The sequence below is a fragment of the Telmatherina bonti genome (genome assembly GCF_933228915.1).
Source record: "Telmatherina bonti genome assembly, chromosome: 19".
Classification (NCBI taxonomy): domain Eukaryota; kingdom Metazoa; phylum Chordata; class Actinopteri; order Atheriniformes; family Telmatherinidae; genus Telmatherina; species Telmatherina bonti.
The window spans coordinates 28,742,475-28,763,628 of record NC_136617.1 but is presented as its reverse complement, the minus strand read 5'-3'; the positions used below and the strand labels follow the sequence as shown (position 1 = coordinate 28,763,628).

At 38.7% G+C, this 21,154-nt stretch overlaps 1 protein-coding gene across 1 annotated transcript; it reads right to left on the bottom strand.

The window, feature by feature from the left end:
• Positions 1-1,748: 1,748 nt before the first annotated feature.
• ldlrap1a (low density lipoprotein receptor adaptor protein 1a) lies at positions 1,749-20,032 on the bottom strand (the record flags this gene model as incomplete). The annotated part of the gene is made up of 9 exons (XM_079258349.1): positions 1,749-1,893; positions 3,700-3,734; positions 3,889-4,016; positions 4,244-4,339; positions 4,477-4,549; positions 7,423-7,537; positions 7,668-7,780; positions 11,017-11,159; positions 19,948-20,032. The coding sequence occupies 9 exons, from the start codon at positions 20,030-20,032 to the stop codon at positions 1,749-1,751; spliced, it is 933 nt and encodes a 310-aa protein (XP_079114475.1).
• Between the last annotated feature and the right edge of the window lie 1,122 nt (positions 20,033-21,154).

The following is a 21,154-nucleotide window of genomic DNA, read 5'->3' as shown; positions in this document are numbered from 1 at the left end:
AGTTAGGAGCCTTCTGTGTTAGCGTCTGCTGTTTAGCTGCGCAGTAGCACTAGATACAGCCAGCATGGATGCTCTTTACCCACATTAGGAAGCACTAATCCTAACATGTAGCTTCTCAACATGACAAGGAGACCGTGGGCTGAAAGACACCACCGATCGTTTCTCCTCACATGAAACAAAAAGGAAAATCCCCAAGCAATTATATGAGAATTTAACAAAAACATAAGGAAATCTCTGTTGATTTTAGAGCTTCTGCTTATTTCTGCACCTTAAACAAGCATTACGAAACATGTTGTATGAAAGCAGAGACTCTGCTGAACATGAGCGTGTCTGTCTCATCGGGACAAACTCCAGGAGCTCGCAGCCAAAAATCAGAAAACATCCTGCTATGGCTCTGCCTTTGTTCAGGAGCATTCAGGGCGGCGCAGGTAGTTTCTACGACGACGACGAAGAGGATTTTACAGCAAAGTGTTCACTCTTTCTGGTTTCTTGTGGTGTTTCTCAGGTCAGTTTGAGGTTTATTCCTTTAGCCGTGTTGATTATCAACATCAGCGAATGGGTTCCTGAGACACGTCTATAAAAACGTCTATGAAACGGTTTCTACATCTGCAGAGCTTCTCGTGAGATGTTACGTTAACAATCCAAAGACAAACTGGACTGCTTTCCTCTGGTTTTTATGTACTTTTGTTTGAGGAGGAGATAACTAAGTAAATGAGCTGCAGGTGAATTTACTCTGACACAGTTAAATATCTGTGATGGACTGGTGACCAGGGTGTACCCTGCCTTTCGCCCGAAGACTGCTGGGATAGGCTCCAGCTTCTCCGCAAAACTTTAATCGGAGTAAGCAGTTCGGAAAATGAATGAATGAATAAATAGTTACATATATGATGATTTTGACACTTGTGTGCGAATCAGACATTTCTTATGAAATCCAGATTTTACACACAGCTTCTGTAGTTTTGCTCGACTCCTGGGGAAATTCTGGGCCTTGATAAAAACAGTTCGCTGCTTCTTTCTTTTTTAAATTGAACAACTTTACTATAAAAACAGCAAAATCATAAAGGAAATCCTTTCCACCATCCACACTTGCAGAAGTTGTAGACTTCCAAGTTCCTCTTGCTTTCCCCTGCTTTGCTGAACAGATGTTATGCTAAAGAACTATCATTTATATCAGTGGGCTGAAATGATGAGTATTTCTCTAATTCCAAGATTTAAATTATCCCTGGATAAAATATAAAGATGTATATCATCGAGGTTTAACATCAGCTGCACAACATCCAACATGAATGCAAGTAAATATGTCCGCAGCTGATTATCCTTCTGGTATTAAGGCCTGTTGGAAGTCTGCGTCTCAGTCTGAAACTTTTGCTTTATCTATAAAAAAAAAAAAACATATTTGCAACCATAAATTACAACTAAATACATAGAAGAGGTCTTCTGCTGATTATGCTGTCAGATTTAAGTGGTCAAACCAACGAGAAATGCTGACAGAAGGGGGAAACAGTCTGAACTAATGTTTGCAGTGTAACAGCAGAAGAGGTGAAGGAACCTTTCAGGAAGTTGTTACAGCTTTGGTGGGCAGATCGGGCACACCGAAAAAATAAAAACAAAAGCTCATTTATTCAGTTGTGCTTTTACTGCTGCTGTTGATCTCATGTTCCTTCTCAGGAAAAGAGCTCCCCCTCCTTCTGTGATGGCGTCCCCCCCCCCCCCCCCCCCCCCCCACACCGCCTGCTCTGCAGAGTCGGTCAGAAGCTCAAGAAATCGTCCGCGTACGAGCTGAAACTGTTGGGAGTGTTTCCGTTGGTGTTGTCCCAGTTGGGTTCAGTGAGCCAGTCTTGGGGCATCAGCCCAGAGTCCAGGACCTGGGGGTTACTACGCGACACTGCCAGTCTGAAAAAGCAAAGGGGGGGGGGAGACATTAAAACTTTGACATGAAGCTAGAACTCTACAATTTGCCTCTGAATACTTAAAAAAAAAAAAAACATTAGCCTTTTGTCCAGTGATTGCTGTGATAAGCTGCACCTTAATTTTAAAATAAATAAATGAATACTTAAAAAAAAATATTTTAAAAGTTCCAGTGATGGAATAAATTCCCTAAAAACTGGATTTCATGGTGTATATGTAGCATAGTAGTAGAGCAGATGCACTGCAGCGGCGAAGAGAAACCTCTAAGCATTTTTCATGATCGAGACATAAACAAGTGTAACAGTGTCGTTTATTTTTTTTTCTTTCTTTCTTTTTTTTCCTTTTTTTTTTTTTTTTTTTTTTAGCATTCTTTATGCAAATATGGAGCTCCAGCAAAAAAAAAAAAAAAAGAAGCAAAAAGGCAACTAGACCTGACTAACACCAAGGCCAAGTGTTTAAGACATGTTGATAAAACTAAATCTCCTAGTTTGGTTCCAGACATTTTCTCTCAAGGATAATAATGTTTAAGGAGGCTGGGTTACGAGATTACAGCAAGACATTCAGGTCACTTGAACACAGGGATAATATGGTGACCCACTGCTCCACTTTTACACCAGCAAACCTGCACACATTTCCCCAGTTTCACTACATTCAGACACACTAGACATCACAGAGAAGGGTCATTACGGGGAAAACAACTTTTTTTTCCCAAGTAATGAGGAGATGGGGAAGAGGAATGTAATACTTTGAACCAGGCGTTTTTTTATTTTCTGAAGCTCGTCAGCAGTTTAAACAATTCAGGGCAGATGAAGCTACTTCTAACTATGGGCTGGAAGGACTGAGCTGTAAACAGTGTTAATGGGTTTGACAATGATTGAAAGGAACAGACTGGTGTTAGGTTAAAGATTTAGACTATCACACTAAGTTACTGTTGACAGTAAAGCTCAACTTTACCTGGAAATGAACCAAAGCTATCCAGAGCACAGCTAGAGACACAAACACAGCAGATTGAGGACAATTTCAAGCTCGGCTATGACGTTACCCGTATCTCTTTGGGTTTTCAGGTTCTACAGTTGTGTTCATATGTATTCATCCCCTTTCATTAAAGAAAAGGCTGAATTTACAACAGTCGCTCAAATAACTGGAGACTTAAAAAAAGGAACAATAACTAAAAATTTGCAAAAATATAATTTAGTAATATAAGAAACTGTTTTTTCATTTAATTGAGTTGAAGAAAAAAAAAAACAAACAAATTGGTCCTGGACAAATTAGAGCACTTTTCTGTTGAACAGTGGGACAAAATACCTGTCAACAGGTGCAGAAGTCTGACTGAGAGGAACAGAAAACACCTGACTGGAGCGGAAACATTAAAGGATTGTTCAACAAAATATTACTTTATGAGTGACGTAATATGTAATAAGTTATCTTATTTATTTGTTTTTTTTTTTAAATTATTTCTATTGAACTAGAATTAGAAAATAATGTAATTATTTTCATAAAATTTTTATTTATCATTACTTTAGTCAATTTCAACTTATTTAACAGGCAGATGTTTTTTTCCTTCTTTAATGAAAGGGTATGAATAAATATGAGCACAACTGTATCTATACAATCAGAGCTTGGAAGGTTTGTGTGCCGCAGTACACAGAAATCATCAGTGGGTGGCGCTGAGAGGCTGCGAGCTGCGTGATCTGAAGGCTGATTGTTGGTTTTTTATTGCTAAAAAGCAGAGAACAGAATCAACTAAGATTGATTTAACAGTATGAAACACAGTTAATGAATCTTTCTCACCTGGAAAAGGCTTCATCCAAAGTATCTTCTGTTTCCTGGAAGAAAATGGAACATTATACACACACACACACACACAAAGGGAAAGTTTTTCTAAAGTCAGAATGAGAATAAACTTGACTTAGAAAACACAATAAGCCTCATTTCTCAGCATGTTTGACCCAGAAGCAACAGAGAGGGATCAGATCGTACCAGGGCAGGATTGTTATTGGTCTCAGAGGCTCTGTGGTTATCCAGCAGATCCTCGCCTACATTCCCGTTTCTCTCCACCACCACATTCACAGCATCCTCCAAGTCCAGAAGGTTTTCAGTGGCAACATCTGGATGAGAGGAGACAGTGAGACATGAGGACTGGTGTCGCTACGTACTGAATGTCCAACCGTATCAAAAAGGTAATGCAGTTTTTTTCCATCTACTGCAATGATTTTTGCACATATGCAGGAAATAAGTGCAGGATGGATGGATGATGTGTAAATGCATGAACCTGACGGAAACAGTAGCTACACACAGCTGGTTATAAACAACAAAACAAAAAAGAAAAGCTGACCTGTTCCCTTCAGACTCCCAAAGCTGTTTGATCTCTCCGAGTGTGAACTGCTGCTGGCATCTCCAGCAGAACCAGACTTCACTCTTTTCCCTTTCTCTGCATAAAAGACACCAAACACAAGCCGGTAAAAACCTGTTTTGTGCCACAGACATCCCCACCCTGAGACCCCAGCAGATGGAGCCAGCGCTGACTGTCATTTCCTGGACATGCAGGAGGAAGAAAGTGCTGCCTACCTTCTTTGGCCTCTTGCCAGAGCTCAAAAGCTACTGTGAAGGCCTGGGCAACAGTCAGAGCCACTGCATGGGCCTGGAAGAAAGAAGAAAACACAAGGGTACTTCAATTCAATTCAGTTCAACGTTATTTGTATAGCGCCACTTCACAACAATGTTGTCACAGGGCACTTTACATACACATCATTTCAAGCCAGTTCATACATATCCTATAATAGAAACCAACTGATTTCATCGAGTCATGACTTCAATCCAATCCCCCATCCTGAGCATGCACGCGGCGACAGTGGGAAGGAAAAAACTCTGTTTTAACGGGAAGAAAACCTCCGGCAGAACCCGGCTCAGGGAGGGCAGCCATCTGCCTCGACTGGTTGGGGTGGAGACGACAGGAAAGACAGAACAACATGTACAACTGCACTTATTCAGGAAGACCTGTCAGTACTTAGCAACCCCGGTGACAACTTACAGCAAGAAAAGCAGAAGAATATCATCTTCAAATCCAATCCTCGTCACATCATCATACTTTATATCATCTGCTCAACACTTCACAGCATAAAGTCTAGTGAAATCCCACCCACTTCCCCACTGTGAGAAGCTTTTAGAGGCAGGGAGGCTCAAGCATCTACAAACTCCATCACTAAAATTCAAAGATTTGGACTTTTTAAGTCACTCTTCACTAATGTGACAGCAAGAAATGGAATAAATGAAATAATGAAGGTGAGCAGGTGAGAACGGATGCTCCCACTCGGATGTGCATTCTGCTGTGAGCTGAGGAAACTGTCTGGCCTGCAGTTGTTCCAACAGAGACAATGACGACCACTCCATCGCTTGCTCCTAAGTTCCTAATCCGCTGGGCGAAGATGGTTCATGTCAAACAACATCAATCATTCACCAAGATTTGACCTGATCTGCTACGAACACACACAGCAGGGCGTTCAGAAGGAACACAGCTGGGAAGAGTTCCCTGAAATGAAGCATAATAAAGCTCCTTCAGATGAACATGACAAAGTGCAGAATGGAAGGAGCGTCTTGGACAGCCAACTTTATTTTGATTGTTTTAATTTGATTGCTTTTATTTTTTATTTTTTAAGTTGTCCTAATGTATGTTGTTTATTCTGGGTTTTTTTTCTTAACCTCCCACAATGTGGCACTTTGGTCAACAATGTTGTTTTTAAAGTGCCTTATGAATAAAGTTGTATTGTATTGTATTTCATCTACAGCATGTAGAGGTGGGCTGCGTTGCATCCAGGCATATTAACCTCCACATCAGCTGCACCTCTGCTCGTCCACACCAGAAAAGAAGCAGACGCTCGCTGAAAATGAACTTCCGACATACTGTGCTTGTTTCACAATACTACTACTAGTTTGTTCTGAAACAGCTGCTATAAACAGTAAAAAAAAAAAAAACCGTCAGCCTGCACACACCTGTTTCACTGCTGGCGAAAAGCGGCTTCGCCGTTTAAAATGTTTGCAAACAAAAGTGACTAAATGATTGTAAATGGTTGTTGAATTTCAGACGCAACACTTCTCTAGTTAAATGTAACAAAGTGAATAATCACAATTAAAAATATCAAATAATTGCCCAAAATTGTTTGTGATCTAATCCGATGAATTTCCCTCTCTAAGTCTTATAATGTCAAAGATATTAGAAGTGTTTTATATGATAGGCAGTATGAGTGGCTTAAAGGGTTCTTTGTTTTGACAGCTGTAAAGGAAAGCAGATTCCTCCGTTCACAGACAGAAGGTCACACATGATATCAGAAACCACAGAAGAAGAAAAATCATATTTATCTACAACAGTCTCTGCAGGTTATAGTTTTTTAGTGTCCTTGATAAATGCAGCACAAGTAGCAGTAAGTTTAGATTTCCTAAATTTAACTTTAATCGTACATAAAAAAATAAATGAAACAACTTTAGATCACATAAAAATCAAAATGCATTACTTACTTGCCTATTACACTTTTAAAAGTGACTGAACTGGTTTTGTTATAGATATAAAAATATACAACATAATAACATATAAGAATATTTCAAACAGGAGCCTTTATAAATAATGTCTAGTATTTGCAAAATCTTTGTAAAATTTAGAAGAATATATTGATTTTAATCGTTAATAAAGAGATGCCATCACAGACTTTCATGCATGAGGGGACTGGGGCTTCACACTGCAAAAACTCAGCCTTAAAAAACAAGAAAAAAATATACAAAAATTAGGTAAATGTTGCTTAAAAAAAGATAAATTATCTGTCAACAGAACAAGAAAATTTGGCTTGTCAAGACTTCCCAAAACAAGTAAAAATACTCTTAAAACAAGAGGAATTTTCTGGCATAAAAACTAAGAATTATCTTACCTTTAAAACAAAAAAAAAAGCATACAGTATGTGTACTTAATTTAAGATTTTTAATCTGACTTAGATTTCAGTTTTTGCAGTGCACCTGATCAATATGGGGGAAGTGCATGGATGCACAGCTCCAATAATGAAGCTGCAACTTCATGTATTTATCAGTTGTAACTTTAACTAAATCTAGTTGCGACTAACTTACTAATTAGTGCCGTACAATGACTTATGTGATTGGCTGTTTTTGCTATACAAAAGGAGACACAAACACACACACACACACACAGACACAAGAGTGTGTTTTCTGGAAAGAATAACAGTGTGAGAGACACTGGAACGCCAGGTCCTGTCAACGGCAAAGATTAAGGAAAGGAAGTGCTGCCATGTTCTGCTGGAAGAAAAAGGAACAAGTGTGGGAGCAGGTAAGACGAGAGGGAGAGTGCCCTTTTTGTTCTTTAACACACTAGAAGACCACAGGAGGAGGACTTCTAAGGTTTCTGGCAGAGCAAAAACAGACCCTTTGTGCAGCCACGCTGACGGATTTAAATCCCCCGAAAACCTCCGAGAAAGTTCATCTGAAAACTTACAAACACTGATACTCTAAACTCACCACTTTTCTCTTGCAGCAGAGGTAGGCGTGGCACTCCAGGGTCCCGTTCAGGGTGTTTTGAGCGATATAAGCAAACACTTTATCATGCAGTTTGTCCACTGTGCAGTAGGATATTCTGCAGGCCAGGGGGTGAAAGGTTAGGCAAGCAATGCACAAAGACATCAAGCAGAGTTCACAGTATACTTAAGGGAGGCAGCTTCAGAAATGCACCAGCACTGCAAAATGCTGCTCTAGTCTGCACATACCTGTATATGGAGACATTTTCCAGGATTTTATTGGTAGATCTGTCCAACAGGAGGATTCCTTGAGGAGAAATCTTGAGAGCAACTTTCTGGGGCTTCTTCCCGCTGGCTTTGGCCTGTAAGGGACATTTATAAAGAGATGGTTTGATCAACAACATGGTGGCTTTATGTCTAGAAAACTGAAACAGATCATTGGCTACAGAGATACCAAGGGGGGGACTGTCTGCTTCTACTTAACAGCTGCAATGATTGGGAGATTTCGGCTGAAGATTAACTGTTATCCAAGGAAGTTTTTCCTGTTATTGCCAAGAAATGTTTAACTAAAAATATATCTTGTAAATATCTGCACTCTATGAACGGCTGTGTGTAGGACATGTGTTTGGTGATCAACAGGCTAATGCAAGGATAGAACATGGATCAGCACCGTAGATGATATTTCACCCTAAACTACTTCAGGAGCCGGGCTGGTAGGGGCCCATCTGTGTAATTTACTTTTTTTTAACACTGAAAGAAGAATGGATAAAACAAAACAGATCTTTTTATATCCATATAGGTATGTTCAGTGGCAGATTTAAGAGATTTGGGACCCCAGGCAAAGGCAGACATGGGGCCCGATGGTAAATATTGCACTTTCTACTCCACTACTGTATATTATTTGTGTTGCCGACAAAGAGACACACATAATATAATAATCATCCTGCTGACAGTTTAGTGAATGCATTTTAATCAAAAACATCATTTTTGTTAGTAATAATTACCTTGGTAATAAATAACCATAAGTGTATGACAAGTTTTATGGGGCCCTAAAGAACTGGGGGCCCTAGGCAACCGCCTAGTTTTGCCTAATGGTAAGTCCGCCCATGGGCATGTTATCACATTTCCCATGTGACTTCCACTTGCAAAACTAATGCACAAATTGGCTGTGAACTTCAAAGTTTTTGTTTGACCATTAGCTAAAACTGTGTCTGACTCAGAATACCTTCCAGTTACGGCGACTGGGCATGGCTATCTCACACCATGACAACAGCGAGGCTTTTTACTGGCACATGAAGGGAAAATCCCCATAAATCATCCACAACTCGGCAGTAGAGGGGGGTCATCTACGCATGGTTCCCAAACCTAATTCAGATCATCAATGCTGCTCAGGGCTTAGCGTGGCTGTGACACGTGCATCCAGGGTTATGCTCGTTCTCAAGCTCTGTTCTCCTGTAAGGAACGACATCTGGTTCTGCCATCCTTACTTACGAGGAAGTCTCAGCTGACTGTTCTGATTTATGGTTTCACGATGGTAAAATGAGCTGACAAATGCCATCAAAGCAGGGGTCTCCCTCTTTATCTTCAGAAACACCTCCTCTCTAAAACCTTAGCAAGCTTTCTTTCTTTCTTTCACCTTGAAAAAATGCTGGATTTTCATTACATAAGCAAGAATATAATTACAAGACAAAGCATCTTTCTGAGTTCTAAGCTAAGCCAAGCTAAGCTAAGCTAAGCTAAGCTAAGCTATCCATAGCTAGCCAAATCAGAAAAGTGATTACTAGTTGATGGAAGTTTAGGACTGACAAAGAGCAGTGAAGGTTTCCATGTGCTTGTTGGTTCCAGTCTTAATCTGAACCAAGTTTGACCAAAACCAGGATTGACCCTTTTAAGGCAGGACTGATGTGCTTTTCTGGGACATTAGCATTGTGTTTGTACAGAAGGAAAAACGGTGGGTGAGCTCATCAAAACTGATGCACTGTTGATACATCTCTGAGCTGACAAGTGACATAAAAGCAGTTTTCTACCTTCACTGAGGTATCAGATTATATCATTCCCAGGCCCCGAAGACAAAACGGTTTTAACATAAAACAGACAAGTAACATCTTCAAGGTAACACTCTGCAGAGGTTGAATCGTGATTGGCTAAAAGTTAGCTAAAGCTTGGAAGTGCTGGCAATAACTGGGAATGGACCAAAAAAAAAAGAGAAATAGCATAAAAGCACAGGTGAAGAAGTTCAGGAAAGAGCTGGACTTCATGGTTTAACGCTGAGTTTCTCTGTCCACTTTGACTGTTGATTTTTTTTTTGCCAAGCGAAGCTAAAACAAACAAAAAAAAAAGTACAACACAAGCAAGAGCGGCCCAGTGCTCAGACTGTTCCACAAATTTATTGTCATATTTCAGGTGTTTTTAGTTCTGATTTCCTGTTTTATTTTGTAGTGTTGTCACTTGTTTCCTGTTCTGCTTTTCTGTTTTTTAGTTTTCACCTGGACGAAGTGGATTTATAACACCTGTGTTTTGCTCTGTTTCTGCCAGTATTTATAGTCTTTGTTTTCAGTTCTGTTTGCTGGTTCATTAGTTCAGTTTCCCTCCTTTGTCTGCTTGCCTTCAGTTCAGTGATCTTTAATTAAAACATCTAAGTTTCTGCATCTCTGTCTCCCCTCTCTCTGTATTTTGGGTCCACACCTCCACCACACCAGTGACATTTATGATACTGTCCTCCAGTGGCAGCAAAACACTTAAACATCTAAAAATGCTTTTGTTTAAATAAAATTTAAAAAAGAAGTTAAAATTATATGTTTAGACCAGACTGATGCAATATAACAACATGTTGTTAACATTTTATTAATGCAGAATATTCAAATTGCGAAGACATTTTAACTCAAAACAGGACCAGCCGTATTAACTCGGACGGCATTCGTCTTAGGAAATTCTACTTTTTTATGTTCTGACAACTAACATGCAGTCTCAGAAGTAAAAGGCAGCTCTCATCAGGACATCTGAGATTTCCACCACATGAAGAGATTATTCATCATAAGTCATTTTGTTACTGCAGTGTTCGACAACACGGCATAACACATGTTTTCCTAATGTTGTTCTGACCCTTTGATCACTGACTTCCCCTAGTGGGCTGTAACTGGTGCTTCTAGATCCACCCTAACAGTGAGTGTGAGCATGCATGGTTGTTTGTCTTGTATGTATCTGTCTGTACTGGCACTGGGATGGACTGGTGACCTGTACTGGGTGTTCCCTGCCTCTAAACTAACAGCAACTGGGATAGGCTCTAGGTTGACTTGGATTAATCAGGTATGGGAAATGGATGGTACCTACAATAACTAAACTGTAAAGAACTGGATGAAGCTGGAGGAAATCAATAATCATGTTTTAACAGTAGTGCCAAAAATATCAATAAAAATACATTTCTCCAAATATATTATCAGTAAAAACTCCTACAACTTTGAGAAATGCACCTTTAATATGGTTAAGGAAAAAAAAACAAGCTTAAGCATTGAAAGATTTTGCCAGCATGACCGTCTTTGTTTAAGAGAGATGTTTTGTGGCTGAAACCTCAGCAGATACGTGTTACTTGAGCTCTGACCGTGGCAACAATCCTCTTCACAGCAGCTGCTGACAGCTCCTCTCCTTTGGGCTGGTCCACCAGTGTCATGCCGAGGTGACGAAGGTTAAAGGTCATCCCCTCTAAGATAGTCTCTCGTGTATCGGTCCAGTTCTCTGGAAGCTCTAAGGCACATTTTAAAAGACATGCAGGTTAACGTGCAGATCAGTGGTGCTGGCGATCGGAGATTCAAAGCATTAAGTATTCAGAAACTTGTTCCTGAAACCCTCAATTTGTGCTCCAAATATATAAGATTGACGAGAGACTCAGAGTTTGAGGAAAGTCATAAGTTAGAGGAAGTGTAAACAACCCGTGCTGAACTTTACGTGGAGCCATTTCATCTACTTTTTCCCTGAAGCGGGGAGCGGAAAGAGGGTATGTAGGTCAGAGGTTCTATTGATTTAAAGTAAACATTTCATCATGAAAACAACTTATAGGGCTTGACAATAATAAAGGGAAGAGTTGGAAGCAAGTATACATGGACTCTGACATGCCATGATAAGAGGATGGTGAGGCTTTCTCAGATTTTCTGACAATAACACGAGTGATATCTAAAACGAGACCAGACAACATTGTTCTACAAGTAAACTGCTGAGTCAGCCTTCTGAACCTTCACGGAGAGAAAAACAACGGCACGCAGATGTGTTTGGAAGAAACACGAACCAGGAGCGTTAAATCTGAAACTGCTGAAGGAACAGCTGGGACCTTCATGTGGTTTCTTATCAGGTATTTAACGTGGTGCCGGCCGGCCGGCCGGCTCTGACCCCGTGCCGGTGTTTACATAGATTTCCTCAGAGAAGAAAAAGATGGAGGGGGAGGGGGTGGTGAGGGAAAGGGGAGAGCAGAAAAACATCACCATTACCTTGAAATTCATCCTCCTCTGGGATACGGTGCATTCCACAAACTCATGCAGGCACATGTTTACACACACACACACACACACACACACACACACACACACTCACACACGCACACACATACACACAGATACAAAGGGAAGGCTGCATTCTGTCAGGGCAGCAAGATGGTTTCTGAAGACTGAGGAATTTATTACAGCAGAGATTCAGTTTGCTCACTGTTCCCACTTTTAGGATAAAACTCTAGATTATTAAAGGCAGATATTGAAATCTGTGGGTTTAAAACAGGTTTCAATGATGACCTCAGTCAATTTACGGACATGCCAAGAAGATATCTGCTTTTTAACTTCAAGTTCATGGAGACAACCAGCTCGTCAGCGTAATTGTTCATGTGCTTGCTTGTTACTGGAGGATTCCACTTTGGGGTCCCTAAACAAGTACACTATGTCTTCATAACCTATCACTGTAAGTCCTCAAACCTTTAATCTGGTCAAATTGGCCCCAATGCTCTACTCGTTACACACATATTGCAGCTTGTTAACTCTTACCCATTTCTGAAGAGTTGTACAAACAATGCTTTAAATAAACACAAAATACATGAGAGAGCCATGATAAACAGTGTAAAAGTAAGTATGTTTGCAGCCAAAGACCAAATCCCATCTCAGCCTTCTTTGGCCATCTTCATCAGTATAGAAAAGATTAGTAGCCTTTTTTCTTTTAAGGATAATGAATTGGTCATCTTGTCATCCCAGTGGCTTCCAATGCCCTGGCTGAAAATGCTTGATGCTAAAAGAAAGGGTAAAATAATAGCTTACCTTTGGAAAACAGATTGGCATAGTCAAAGGAAGAACTCGGATTGGTTCTAAAACTATAATCCTGCTGGTAGAACTATCAGATGTGCTTTCACACTCTGGTGCTTTTTGCATCATTGGGAACGTCAGCATTCTGCTAACATGCTGCTAACATGCTGCTAACATGCTGCTAATATGCTGCTAACATGCTGCTGACATGCTGCTAACATGCTCACTGCGACAGAGCTAGCATGCTGATATTCAGCAAGTACTCAAACGACCATAATCTACATTGTAGAAAACCATGCTGGTATGGTAAACCTGATGATGATGATGGGGTTTTGCTGGTATTTGGTCACAGTATTAGAACCAAAATTCACATCTGCACCAAATCATATTAAAACAAAACAAAAACTCTTAAAGACATTTCATTCAAAATGTGAACAAGCATAGATGTGTAAAATTAAGCCAAAATATCTCTCTCATTCTCATATATATATATATATAAATATATATATATGTATATATATATATATATATATATATATATATATATATATATATATATATATATATATATATATATATATATATATGTATATATATATATATATATATGTATATATATATATATATATATATATATATATATATAATACAGGATTCTCCTCTTAAACCTATATAATCCCTGTCAAATACAATCACAAGTAGTTTTCATTGTTTTCATGAAGTGCTAGCATTAGGTTGCGGTATTGCTAATCATGATAACACAATAACAACGGAGCAAATACCAGGCACCACTCAGCCTGAGAATGTGGGCTCAGAGGTCAACAACGACAACACGTGAGAGGAAACAGCTGTGTACATGTGTGAACTGAGACCTAGTGACCTCTACCCAAACTACAAGAAAAGCTCGCCATCAGTGTTGTGCAAATTCATGCTTCTCATGAACCAGTACAAAGTTTGGTTCTCACAGGTTAAAGTGAACAGTTAATGATCACCATTTTATTTTGAACTTAATCTAAGTTTAGTTTATTGATTTTTTTTGTGTTTTCAGTGTTGTTTTAATATTGTGTCTTGTTGTAAAAATCAATTATAGTAGACCTTAACATACATCACACAAGAAAAGTTAATTGTAGGTTTGTTTGTTTTTATTGTCTAAATGACTATTTTGATTGTAACAGAGGTGCGTTTACATGGGAGTTTTTAAGCCTCTTTAATTCCGAATTATTAATTCCAAATGAAAATATATAATGTAACCGTATCCAGATTGTGTTTGTTTACTCAAACAGCTATTTTCTGCTTACTTCTTCTCTAAATATTAAAGAAAGAAAAATAAGTCATAAAGTTTAGAAATATTATAAATAGCCTGAATATCTTCTCAGACTAGACAGATGCTTCAACACCATGTCTTATTAAATAAAAAGTTGATGAAGTTATGACTTTTTTTCAGTGCAGGCAGACATATTATGCACAGAAATGTTCAAATTTATACAGTTTCATTTTAATATAACACAAAATGCATAAATAATCATAATCATAAACATAATAATAATCTGAGGTACACACTCCATCTGCAGCTTCTCTGCACCAGCGTTGCTATGGAGCATTACTAGCTAGTTATGCTAAAGTTATAGACTGTGCACAATGCATCGTGGGTAACGTAGTTTGAGGTATGAAAAATACTTTATGAATCCCCAAAGTGAAATTCAGGCATATTAGCACCAGGAAAATGCAGGCAATGTTTTGTGAGACACACAAATCTGAATGAGCTCATGTTGAAGTTCTTTGTTCAGTTCAGCTGTCACAGAAAAACCAACTTGTTCAATTGAATTTGTTCATGCACAACCCTGCTCACCATATGTCAACTGTACTGCAGTCAATTATTATGTATGAAGACAGAAAGACATCATTTCCTTATATCATAGAGCAGCAATAAGACCACACTTAACTCGTCATTTGTTCACTAATCCAACTTTCTGTTACGTTCATTCATTTCAGAACATTTTTAAAACGACCAAGAACTTGATCAACCACTTTCAACTTTGTCACCATTTTGGGACATTCATTATTAAAAAGACAACTGGTCCTTAACATGCCTTAGAATGGGTTAAATACAATCTCAGATGGAGACTCAATTTATTCCAAGTAAAATCATCTAAGTCTGGAAAACTTGGAGCAGCAACAACTTGAAACATTCTCCTTCTGTATGACGACATCAGATTGTCACTTTGTTGGGGAGGAATGTTGGCCTCGTCTTTACTGGTTGGGTTCATTGAGGTTTACGGGCAATTCGTTTACACAAAAGTCTCTCGTCCCGCCACGTCTTTTCAGTCGGGTCCAGGTCTGGACTTTGATTGGACCACTGCAACAGCTTTATTCTTCTTTTTTTTCAGTTCAAATCAAATTAAAACTTTATTTATATAGCACTTTTCATCCAGCTGTATTGACCTAATTTATCCGGCAGATGTTCCACATTTAACTGTGTAATAATTTGGTGTACAGAGAAATTAATGGTGGGCTCAGTGTCTGCAAGGTGTTCTAGCCCTGAGGATGTAGAGCAAGCCCAAATCATCCTCCCTACACCACCGTGCTTTGAGATGTTTGCAGTGATATAGAGTTTGACCAAATGCTTCGTCGTACATTTTAACCAAACATCCACACTTTGGTTCGAGTTGTTGGAAGGACAATTTTATAAGTTTATTCAAAGCTGAGTCTCACTTCCATGTTTTTTTTCTTCAGTTAAACTGTCAGAGACTTTAGCATATAACACGCTAACTGAGGCCTGTACAGTCTGAGGTGTAGCTGTTGGCTGTTTTGTTGTTTGTCTGAGCATCACACAGTCTAATACTGGAGTAAACTTGCTGGTGTCCACTCCTGGCAAGGTTGGTGACGAACTTCAGCATTTTCTATTCTATTATGCAGTCATTTAGCAGATGCTTTTATCCAATTTTCAACATGTATTTCATTACATAAGCATTCCCTTATACAGCAGGATGAACAACAACCATGGCCTCTCTAGATAGTTGCTGATGTCTTTCCTCCTTGCATTATGTTAACACACCTTAAAGATGTAAAGCACTGGATGTAGAGGTTCTCACAATTAGTAATAAACTATTTTTATATTTTAGTTAAGATATTGTTATATAAATAAAGACTGGGTTTTATGGCGTCCTGATATGTTCAATGTAATCCATTGAGATGTTGTAACTTTCTATTTTATGTGCTTCTATGAATGTGGTGATCTAGTTAGACAGGGAGTGTAACCATACAGGTAAACCAGTACATAACCAGTCTTCAGACTCAGAAGAATCCGTTAAATCTAAGAGTTTTTTGTGTTTTTACACCAAGCCGGCAATCGGCTCGCTGGTCATATTTTGCCTTTCTTCTCCTTTCAATGTGAAAAACAACAGTGGTTCTCACATCTGCTTGAGTTTAACTTTTCTAAAATATTTATCTTCATACGTTTATCTCCAGTTATATTTAAACTGATGTTTTACTTAAAGAGACTAGAAGTCAGAGTTTATGATGGTGCAAAGAGGGGTGGGATGGGGGTGTATATGTGCTGTGGGGAATGGGTATGAGTTTGTTGATGTGTGTGAAGAAGAGAGCATGGAGTGTATATTCGTGGACTCTGATGTTTTATACTTGAGTGTGTGATAGTTAATCATAAGTAGGTTTAATAACATAAATCGCTTTGTTCTGCTTTTGTATGAAAAGTTCTTCATAAATCAAATTTGATTTGGGTCTGTCATGGAAACAGACCTTACACAGGCCTTTCAGACTGGCGGGGAATGGTGTCGGTGCCAGTTCAAACCAGCCAGAGCATTCAGACCAAAAATAAAGGTTAGTTCAGAACCTGAAAAATTGGTTCTCTACGGTCACAGAAAAATAGTGGTTCTTCTTTGTGAATTGTGACGTCATCTGTGGGCTAAACTTGGGTTAACCCAAATGCCACAAAAATATTACTTATACTTGTCAATTTAAAAAAAATAGAAAGTAATACAGAAAAGTGAGAGTTAAAAAGATATCTTAACTTTTACCTTACAAATAAACATGCAGGCAGATGTAGATCTTATGTTGTGCAACAGTTGCTGGGCATCTTTGTGGTGTGTTCAAGTGCTTTTTTTTGTTGCTTTTTTTTTTCCAACCAGACTGGCAATGTGTGGGGAGACACAGCATGGGGTCCTGAAATTGCTGCTAGTTCTTTATGTCACCCTCACACTGATAGAAAGTCTTTGTAGAGCCCTTTGACAACAATGGTGCTGATCCAACAAGGCCTAGCTGACAGGCAATACCCTTTCTGTCTGATTTGTGTGTCTACACCAAACACTGGATCGCTACGGAAACCACCTAATGTTGGATTACAACTAAGGACCGCTCCAAACCTCTGTAGCCATTTCACATCTTTATTTAAAAGTGTAAAAAAGTTCTTAACAAGTTGCTGGGGAGATCGAAATGATGCAGGAAAATATAAAAAAAACACTTCAGAGATTACATGTTAGTTTAGGAATCTCAGCAAAACATTTGAGAGGAATTTCTCCCCCAATCAGCCAAATAAACAGCAGATTTTAAGGAGGCGCAGCTTCAACCTGTGTTCCAGTGTTACCAAAACTCTTGACTTAGTTGTAGATATCAAATTAGTTTTCTAGTTCAAATGAATTCCCATCATTGTCAGATGTTTGTTGAGCTTTTCAGTTATTTTCTGTCAGGCTGTAAAAAGTACTAAACCACAGCTCTAAACACAAATTCTCCACATATTCCAGCGCTGCAGAAGCTGGTATGCTTCACAACTGCTCACTGAAAGAAACCAGCTTGACATGCAGGGATCAAGCGGTAAACTTTTGTAATAATCTGAACGCTAGAAAGAGGCACAAGTTGTTATTAAGGTAATACATCCTGCACAGAACTGCATAGCGCAGTAGGTTAAGGCTTTACATGGAGGATTATAATAATATAGCATAATCCTGGTTTTATGGCTGCAAGGTCCATGGAGTCGAAGCGTTACGGACTTAGCTGCACATCTTTCAATACTTAACACCAGTGCACGCCAACCTGTAAGCCAACCTTGCGGTGAATGTTTCTGACTTGTCAGTCTCTCGAAACTAAAGATAGAATCGGACCACAGAAGAGTTATGCTGAGTTGGTTTTCAGAACAATAAAATGTAATATGTTAGACCAGTTGTTAAAGGAGAAAAATCCTAGTCATACAAGATCTAACTGCAGAGAAACCCCCCCCATATAAAACTCTATACAACCAATTGAATGTAGAGACTGCTGGAAAACTCAAACATGGTGATGAAAAAAAAAACAGCACTGTTTATATGTCTGATGAGTATTCAACACTACAACACAGTAGAAAGCTCTGAAAACTACAAATAGCATCATAGAGTCCATTTAAATCAGTCTCCTGCATTCCCATGACATCACTACTGAGATCAGTCCCCAAGAAGAAGGAAACGTCGGGCTTTCCCGACTGGATTTCAGGACCAGAGTCATACCTGAAAGTCTGGCATGAATGATACAGGTCAGCACTGGTGAGGAATGCGTACCCTTCAGCCAGTAGAAGACCTGTTAATATAAACCACAATACTCCACTTCTCTTCCAAATGGCTCAGTAGCTGCACTTCACGCAATTCCACTATTAATGAGGTTAATGGTGCATTTAGATGGAAGATTTTATGAGCCAGAGCTCATTTTGAGAAATCGGATTGTCTTTAAAACGTAGCGGTTTGAAATACAGGAAACAAAACAGTAAAAATGGTGAATTTACAAGGAAATATACAACATATCTCAAGTGTTGTTCTTTACAAAAGTTTCCACTTTTGAAGGAAGCATCTGCTGGATGACAAGAGGTTTTTTTTTTGTCTTGAAAGGCTGCCATTTCCCCCACAAACAAGCTGCTAAAGTTCCACAAAGCAATACGTACATTTATCTCATCTATTCTGTATTTTCTAATGCAAACACAGATTTGTCATGGCTTTAAAATAGCCCAGCTTGAATTCATGCCAATAGGCCGAGCATCGACTGACCCACAGCATTCCTGACTTGTCCTCTTGGTTACAGGCAAGGGACTGGTCAATCCCTTCCACAACTTTACAGCCTGGATCAAGTGAGCTTTAGCTTACCAAGTGGCCCTCAAGTCCAACAATGGCAACCAGAGCACTCTTTAGAATTAAACAAAACAAAAAAAAGAGGGGGTTCACATTAGTGCTGCAGTGCAGGACAGCTCCTACCAGAAGGAAAGCCAAAAACTAAATAACTAAATTGTGCTAAGTAGGGAGTTCAGAGTGTGACCTCTGCAATTCCCCTGGTGGGGAGGTGGAAAGACTGGACTGTTTTGAGGATTTGGGATTATAAACAAATCCCAAAACACTGCTGTGAATCAACAAGGCAAGAAAGAAAGTTATTGTACACGGCACATCACTAAATCTGAAAATCCTTTGCGTGAAGCTGCTCAAGTATGTAACAAGAAGAAAGCAACTACCAGCTTCCACACTCCACAGTTAAACAAACAAACAAATAACTAACTACCAAAATAATTAAATAAATAAATACATTGGCTCCTTTGTTGGGTCTATAATAATTATTATGCCCAGAAAGATCTTTAAATAAAAATAAACAAACAAAAGATATAGAAACAATAATGACAACAACAGTGCAGTTTTCGTGAGACCAATAATAAATAAATAAATGAATAAACAGGCTACCCTGTTGGGGCCATGATATATTTTATGCCCACAAAGACCTTTAAAGAAAAACAAAAACAAAATAGAAACAATAATGACAACAACCGTGCAGTTTTTGCAAGACCAATAATAAACAAATAAATAGGCGACCCTGTTGGGTCAATAATATTTTTTATTCCCAGAAAGACCTTAAAAAAATAAACAAAATAGAAACAATGACAACAACCGTGCAGGTTTTGAGAGACCAATTAATAAATAAATTAAGAGAAAAAAGGAAGTCAGGGCGTCAAGCTGGGCGTCTTACAGGTTATAAACATGTCATACCTTCGTTACGTTAAGATATTATGATAGGATGAGGTATCATTTTTTACTTTTGAAACATCAATTATACTTTTTTTTTTTTTATTTATCATCATTACTATTATTTAGCAATGAAAATAAAAAGCGTGTAGCAGAAAGTTGAAATGAACTCAGCAAAGTAAAAAGTAGACAATAATAGTTTACTGTCAAACATGACGTATTTAAACGGGTACATTTTCCTCTCAAGTTAACTTTATTTATAAAACAAAATCTTACTTCTATGCCTGCCGGCAGTCCACGACTGTTTTGCCATACTTGGGCTCCGGATAATAGCTCTCCCCGCTGACTTGAAGGCATCCATGTCAGTGTTTCGCGGTGCAGAGAGCCGGCGAAGTTTACGGAGACTCTTCCAGGAGAAATGTTGACCGCTGATGGGGGGGCGGAGATGTAGACTGCTGGTGCCTTCCAGGGCAATCAGAAATCCCACGATTAAACTTGACAGTTGCGGTTTGGTTTAGTTTTAGCCTATTGGACATCATGTGGAATTAAAAGTTGTATAAATAACTCGTGCTGATCAAACTGTGTAGTTTCCGAATCGATTTTAAAGCTGGGAAAAGAGTCGACAGTCTAACTCAATGAAGTTGGTTTGCCTTTGTCTTCTTTGAAGACTTTATCTTTTTATTTGACAATTTTATAAATATTAAATAAAGCTTGTTTAAAGAAGAAAAAAAAACCTTCCTGAAAGTAAGCAGCTCACATTTATTTTGTCCACTACAGTAGACATACACAAAAAAACAAAACGGAACTGGACACAGCTGATTCTAACAGGGAAGTTAGCAGCTCTCGTTTTTCCTACTCTAGTTGAATGCAGCATAGACAAGGCACCTGAGTTCATTTAGTCGTTTCTGGTTTTATCTAAGAAATAGGTAGACAATAAGTAGACAATCTCAAACACAGAAAAAAAAAATAAAACAACTAACACATAACCAAATAAAGCTGGTTTTAAGATCCGGAACAGTACAAGTTATTTAATGTGTTGAAATGACTTTAAATGTAGTTTGTCCAGGAGGTGCTCCTTACAGTTGCTGACTTGATCTTCCTGCAGACAGGACCATAAGATGCCTTTTATGTTTCCATAAAGGTGTTGCACATTGTTCAGAATCGGTGATTGGATTGGAGTTTCCTTTTCAGTGTTGTTCTGTCTCCCGTTTGTTTTTTGTTTACTTTCCTTTTACTTTCTGTTCTTTTTCTATCCTTGTTCTGTTTTCTCCAGTCAGGTCCAGCAGAACCGTCAACAGTACTGACAGAGCAAATTTTCTCAGCAAAACACAGCAGCTTGACCATTATTCTGCTTGATTTAATTGTAACAAGTCTTTAAAGTAAAGAAAAGGATAAAAAAAAAAAGAAATGACTGACTGTAAATATAAAGTTTTTACTTAAAATAAATAAATAAAATAAAAATCTTGAAAAACACACATTTAAG